Below are 7,478 nucleotides of genomic sequence, written 5' to 3' on the forward strand. Positions count from 1 at the left end.
CCCACATAGAACTTTGATGCTGTTTATCTACTGCAAAAGGCGAATTAGAGCAGCGATCTTTAGCGTGCCAAAATGAGCTGCTTAAGCAATTCTGGCTATTTGGGTCATTTCTATGGTTAGATTGTTATACGCGTGTATTTGCGGCCTAATACACTTTTATTGTAAGCTTTAACAAATCTGAATGATTTTAAATCCATTTTTGGTTCAATATACAGGTGTCCCCCGAGATACGACTGTATTTGGGACCGAAAAAATGTCTCAAAGCAAGGCGTAAGTCGAAATAGTTAGGTCGAATATCTGTGAATATAAAGTTTATAACCGAAATTGAGGAGTCGGAATCTATGAAATCGTATATTTTATTCAACACAATATACGATAGTGTATTAATGTTCACCTCATGAATTTTGTTGTCAAAGGTGCGAATTATCGAGGTGCGCATGCGGATCAAGCATGCGGATAAAAAAGGTACGGATTACCGAGCGTATACTGTAAAACTTTTGGGAAAATCGTATTTTTTTCAATTGACAATTAATGGAGATAATTGTACTGATTTGACATATGACCTATCAAAAATAAAAATTCGCGCAACTCTGGACCGCCTGTATTGAATTCTGACTGTAGTTATACGGACGTCACACGAGGCGTAAACTTAACAAGTTTACGCTTGATTTGTATGGGAGAGCGTAAACTTCCTGTCAAAAAATTAAAGGGTTGTATGGCTGAAATTCAGTTTACGCCAAAATTAAGCTTCGTGTGACGTCCGTATCACAGTTTATATTGAGAGTGTTATACGAATGGCTGTTATACATGCACAAATACTTTTCTTGAAATATGTTCTCTGGGTAGCGTGTTTGACATTTCGGTTTAGGACTGCTGGCTCGATACTTCAATACAGGTTATGTATTTTGTTTTTTGATAAAAAATTACTTTCCAAGGAGAGGAAAACAGCTTTTTTTTTTAATTGTACGTACACTTATTTTCAATATTTGTGAAAATGTAACCGATAATTAATAATTATGCACTAGAAAATGGCAATCTCTTGTATGTGATGCTTTGTGCACTTCGGCTTGAAGATGAGTTTGAGCTTTTTCCTACTTCCTGCATTCTTCAACTAAGCTTTCCCTGAGCAAAGCTTATATATAGCTTCATTTTGCCGGAACCAGTTCTTTTCAAACGCAAGTTTCTAACTAGATTTAGCATAAGCTTTGCTCCCGTACTCCGTTGCGCCGATTCACAGGCTTTGTGTTCTTGTTTAGCGAAGTGTATGGAAAACGATCTGAAAAATATATTCTGCTATTTTGAGGGGCACTTTGTCCGCATATTGGCATTTGCCTCGATCAAGGCAGATACAGCAAAACACGTAGAGAAATTTTCCCCGTGCCAATTCAATCAGTACTACTGAATATTGCTTTGGCCTCGAATCTCTCTAACAATGTTCTTGTAGCACGCTTGAAGCTAATCGGACTGGCAACCTAAATTCGACTATTCAATCCCTTTACCTGTATATAAAACGCCTCCCTGAGACTGATTCACACGAACACTTGTTTCAGCTGGTTGTGCTTTCGATATCACTTTCCACGTGTTGCTTCAGGTGCAGCTTTAGGTCCGAAAAATTGTTCGGGTTGTACATGCACTGATTGCATTGCAACGGTGTCTCAAGAAGCTTCATAATGTAATGCAAGGAAGGTCGATGTATGTGTCCCGCTCCGTGTAGCTTTTCCACTACATCTGTAAATACATGTCTTTTGGAATCAATAATCTGATTTCGCGGTATAAACGTCTGTTTTGCTAACATACTTTCATGCTTAAGCAGGAACTCGGTATTGAATGCGTTCCAGTGGTATCGGTGTGATAGACACGGCGAGTAATAATCTTTCGAGATGACGTGGAGGTGCAAGCGTCTCATGGAGGGTTTCATATGGTAGCCAAAATCGAACCGATCAACTGTGAGGCCAGTCGTACCAACGGCTTTTAAGCCTAGCTCGTACATGTTCTGTAACAGTCCATCGTCGTCGGACGATAGCTAAAATTAAAGCGGATAGTGTGCAATTCATTCGTGGTCGAATCACCAAGTGCAACTGCTTCAGTATATCATACGCACATCATATACCGAATCTATGTCCTTCCAGGGTAGTACCAAAAAATGATGAAGGGCTTTGGGATACTTATCCTTGATAACGACGGCCAAATCGGATACGAATAATTGTTTTTTTACGTTGCTTATCGCATGAATTAGTCCATCGGACCAAGCCTGAGTTGCCATTTACGAGATTGTGTACAAAACTGCACCACGAGAAGGTAACGTCAATTGGCATGAAGGATGACATTTGATTGACAATTTAATTCATGCGTTGAATACTGCAATAATTAACCTGCAGTTTAACCCTGTCACTGACAACCAAAAAAACATCATATTCCAAGCAACCGGACTACCCGGGTAGCCAGCGACTTTGGAGGCTTATAACTTTTGAATGCGTTATCCAATATTGATGCAATATTCTGATGAAAACTAAATAAACTAATGTAGTTTTTATAACTGTGCATAGATTGGTTCAACTCGCTACTGTTGTTTAGTTATAGCTTTTCAAAGTTGACAGGATTTTTTTTTAAATAATTACAAAATGTAAAAAATATTTTTTGTCAGTACAGTGGAGCGCCGTTTATCCTGGTACTTTTTATCCGGCTTTCCGTTTATCCGTGCTGTTGAGAAATGACAGTTCAATACAAAATTGACATTGGGTTATGAGGAGGATATTTGAAAAAGCGGTTATATGAGCACATTGTCATAACAAAAAACACTATAATTCATGGCAAATTTTAAAAATTCTCTTTCGAAAAACATGAAGTTAATTAAAACTGGGTGTTGCTACGGATGTAGCTATCTATTTATTATTAGTAGCTTGGTAGACGTTTTTAGAACTGGCTATGTATGTTTCTATTTATTGCGCAGTTTAAAAATTCGTCTGTCCTTTCTGGCTTAATATTTGCTACTGGCCTAACTTGGCCTAATGATGGCGCCTATTTCCCGAACAGCTGATCGGTCTTGACCGCATTTGACCCCGTTTCGCGACCGCTGCCGAACTTTACCCTAATTGGCCCTATTTTTGATAAGCTAGCTGTTTCGCCTTAAGGGTTATCCTTCTGTCCTTGTCTGTCTAACAGCGCCATCTGGTGTTTTTTTGCTACATCTATTCGAGCTGTCGTTGACAGCTCGTTGTTGTTATCAACACTCGCTTGGCTAAGGCACTGGTCTAATCTTGTTGCGCGCAACATTGTTGCTGGCAAAATGTATGGATTTTGACAGCTAGCGCAACTTTGTTGCCGGCCAAATTCAAACCAATTTGATTTTTGTCTGGCAACATTTTGTATTTACCTTGGTCATGGTAATCGGGTGTATGAAATGACACAGCAGCAGTGTGTGTTTTGTTGACATCCGCTAAATTTGGAATTTTTGCATTTATAATACATTTTTTGATGTATATTTTATTTTTTCAACACTTTATTCAACAAGTGAATGATAAAAAATTAAACTCTGAGCTGTTAATTGGTTAATTTTTGACGCTAAACAATGTCAAAGTGAAATGTTGCCAGCAACATTCATAGACCACCTCAGCGATATGTTTCCGAGCAACAATGTTGCGCGCAACAACATTAGACCGCTGCCTAATCCACACGAGGTCGATATCGTGCCAACACTGGGTTATATTTATCAAAAACAAAAAAAATCCAAAAAATAACCAGGAATTGGTGATAAAATAGATCATTTGACTCATTATTCGTGTTATTCGCTTATCCGGTCGAAGTCAAGTCCCGAGAAGCCCGGATAAACGGCGCTCCACTGTACTTTATAAAATTTTTACAGCAAAATGTCTCCAAAAGTTTTGAGAACTGTATGTTACACGTATTGTATAAATTTTTCAGAATTTTTCTATGATCGATAAAAAAGATAAAGGAGTTTTGATTTGAATTATTACGTTATCTGTCAAATCTCATATAAAATTTTGGCAGGCCTTTCGAAGAAATCGCATCCGATGGAGCACAGACACGGGCCTTACGCGGATTCCGAGATACGCAGTTTTCTAAATTTGATAGATTAAATGTCAAATCAGTTCAATTTTCTTCAAGTTCGTAATTAATTGCAGTTTTGCTAACAAGTTGAAACCGCTTAAAAGCCAGACATTTTAGAATTTTCTGCACGAATCATATCAAATAAATGATAAAGTGTATAAAAATACTAAATTAAATAAAAAAATTCCGAGTAATCAATAGTATTTTAGTCAAAGAACGTGAAATTCGACTTACGCGGATATTCGAGTTACGTGGATTCGCCGGGAACGCAGAAACCGCGTAACTCGGGAATAAACTATACACGGGTATTTTTTCAACTTTAACCTTTAAGTTGTCAACCGGATATCCGGGTATTTTTTCAACTTCAAACTGAAATAACTTTTGATTCATTGCTTTTATTGGCCTGAAATTTTCCGTAGCCTCCCAACTTTTAATTTCAGACTTTTGGTGCATAAAATGTAATTTTTAAACATGCTGGAAATATTTTAATTTGATTTATTTTAAACTTTACCGCGTAAGTCGGCAACCAGCATACCCGGGTATTCCATACATTTTGTATGGAGAATGACGTTTCTCTTCTTCCTCTTTCCGTATTGTGCTTATTTTCGAGTCAAATTCAAGCGATTCCAAATTTCAATTTGACCATTATTTTTATAATAAAATGAAAAAACTTAATGAATAAATGAAAAAGAAGAGAATATATGGTCGGCATTACTTGCTTACGGCATTAAAAGATAGAAAGCATTGTTTACCTATAAAAACCGTTAATTTTTTGGGTCAAAACGTGTGGAATACCTGGGAATGCCGGTTGCCAACTTACGAATGTAAATTTGGTTGCCAACTCTACTGTTAAAGCAACAGTTCAGAAGATCATCAAGAAAACCCAAGCACCACAGATTAAAACGACTGGAAAAAAAACGAAAGCTCCATAGTTTCATTGGTTTGCTCAATAGATGGCTCAATAGATCGTTTAGAACCCGTTTAGTGGTCGTTTAGTGGTTTTGTGGCACTTGGGAAGTGAGATTTGAATAATGGTCGATGGTGTTGATACCCATGTTTGAGCAGGAAAAATGATTTTTTTCGATATTATCCAAGCAAACATACAGTCACTGAGAAAAAACAAAGAAGAGCTTAAACATCTTACGCAAACACAAGACATTCATGGAGAGACATGGACCTACAAGAGACATAGACCAAAAAAGTAAGAATATTAAAATACCAGGGTACAACACCATGCAAACAGATAGATCAGATGGCTGTGGAGGAAGCTGTATCCTTATAAAAAAAGGAATAAAATACAAAGAAATCAACATCACAAATCAAGTAGAAACAATTCAAACCACAGCAATAGTAACACTCAAAACAAAAATGAATATTATATCAATATACATAGCACCACAGGCAAGCAATGTTGAGATACAAAATACAATAGCCCAAATAATACACAATACCAAAGATAAGAAAAAAGTTTTAATAGTGGGCGATTTCAATTCGCACCACAGATACTGGGGAGATGATAAAACCGATCAAAAAGGTGAAATCATCCTGGAAGAATTTGAAAATTCAGAACTAATAATCCTACATAACAATACATACACATGCATTCCAACAGACAAAAACAAAAGAAAAACTTCAATAGACCTATCAATAATTTCAAAAGATAAATTCCTAGAAACAAACAAACAAATCACAGACTATCATATAGGAGGCAGCAACCACAAAGTAATAAAAATTACTCTAAAAATTAAAAACAGCTGCGCACCCACATTCGTTATAAATAAAAATAAATAAATGAACTAGATCACACAAAAATTAACACAATAAAACAATACATCAATAAAATTAAACAGATAACTAAAAATAATACTCACCGAACAAAACATACACTAAAAGTATGATGGAATGAAGAATTAAAAACTGCCTTTATGTATCGAAACATAGCCAGAACTTCCTTTAATAATTCACGCACTATTAAAAACTCAATGGAATGCAAGAAAAGAACAGCTATCCTGACTTACAAAATAAAAAAAAAAAACATAAAAGAGAACTATTTTACCGCACTCTAGATAGTATAAACTCCCAAACTAATACCAAAGAACTATGGGACTTAGTATACAATAAAAACAATAACAAAAATCATGCCAACGAATCGAACATTATACACAATGATAATAAAATAGCCAAAGACTTTTTAGATTTAAACTTCGAAAAAAATAAACTATCCAAATTTAGAACAGATACAAACAATGCAACTCAAATAGACATGGAATTAATTAATAAGGAAATATGGACGGAATTACTAAAAAACAAGAAAAATACAGCACCAGGAATAGACAAAATAACTTACGAAATGCTTCGTAGCATAAACGAAGAAACACTCAAGGTTATCATAAAAGATGCAAACAATACGTGGATGAAAGGGAAAATACACAAAAATCTAAAACAAATCAAAATTATAGCTATACCAAAACCAGAAAAAGATCCAAACAATATAAACAATTACAGACCAATCGCGCTCATTCCGACTCCTACAAAAGTTCTAAACTCTGCAGTACTCCTCAAACTAAATAGGCACATAGAATTAAGAAAGATTCTACCAGAAACCTCTTTTGGATTTAGAAAACACAAAACAATAAATCAATGCATAAATTACCTAACAAATCAAGTATACCAAAACAAAAGGAAAAATAACATGACCGGGGCAATATTTATAGACTTAGAAAAGGCATATAACAAAGTCAAAACCAAAACACTGATACAAAAATTAATAGACGCTAACACACCAAACCAAATAACTCTATGGGTTACTAATTTCCTTAAAAATAGAACAGTAGAGATAGAAAGTAACACAAAGATCAAAATGCTAGTCACTAACGGATTACCCCAGGGAGATGTAATGTCCCCAACTCTATTCAATCTATATACCAAAGATATACACAATAAAATAACAAATGAAAACACAAAATTAATACAATATGCAGATGATTTTGTGATAATTGCCAGAGGAAAGGACCAAAACGAACTGAAGACCATTCTTCAAACACCTTTAAATTCATTCATAAACGAAATAGAAGAACTAAATCTCCCCATAAAAACGGACAAAACTAAATATATGATATTTAACAATAAAAACCAAAATTTCAACCTCAACATACGAAACACACAAATAGAAATAACAAACACATACAAATAATAGACAATAAGCTTAAATTTCATAAACACATAGAATACCTGAGAAATAAAGCCATAGATAGACTAAACATTTTAAAAATACTATGCGCAAAAAATAACAATCTAGACCCACAAAAAGCTCTAATAGTATACAGGTCAACTATGCGAAGCATATTTGAAACGGGCTCATCATACTTAAACAATAGCAACAAAAGCAATAGGAAAAAAATAAATACAAC

At 35.2% G+C, this 7,478-nt stretch overlaps 1 protein-coding gene across 1 annotated transcript; it reads right to left on the bottom strand.

Moving 5' to 3' along the window:
• Positions 1 to 903: 903 nt before the first annotated feature.
• LOC1268842 (aprataxin) lies at positions 904 to 2,313 on the bottom strand. Its single transcript, XM_061640798.1, has 3 exons — positions 2,102 to 2,313; positions 1,798 to 2,023; positions 904 to 1,728 (listed from the first exon to the last, which is right to left on the bottom strand). The coding sequence occupies exons 1-3, from the start codon at positions 2,261 to 2,263 to the stop codon at positions 1,547 to 1,549; spliced, it is 570 nt and encodes a 189-aa protein (XP_061496782.1). The 5' UTR covers positions 2,264 to 2,313; the 3' UTR covers positions 904 to 1,546.
• Between the last annotated feature and the right edge of the window lie 5,165 nt (positions 2,314 to 7,478).

This window comes from Anopheles gambiae, chromosome 2, assembly GCF_943734735.2.
Source record: "Anopheles gambiae chromosome 2, idAnoGambNW_F1_1, whole genome shotgun sequence".
Taxonomy (NCBI): Eukaryota; Metazoa; Arthropoda; class Insecta; order Diptera; family Culicidae; genus Anopheles; species Anopheles gambiae.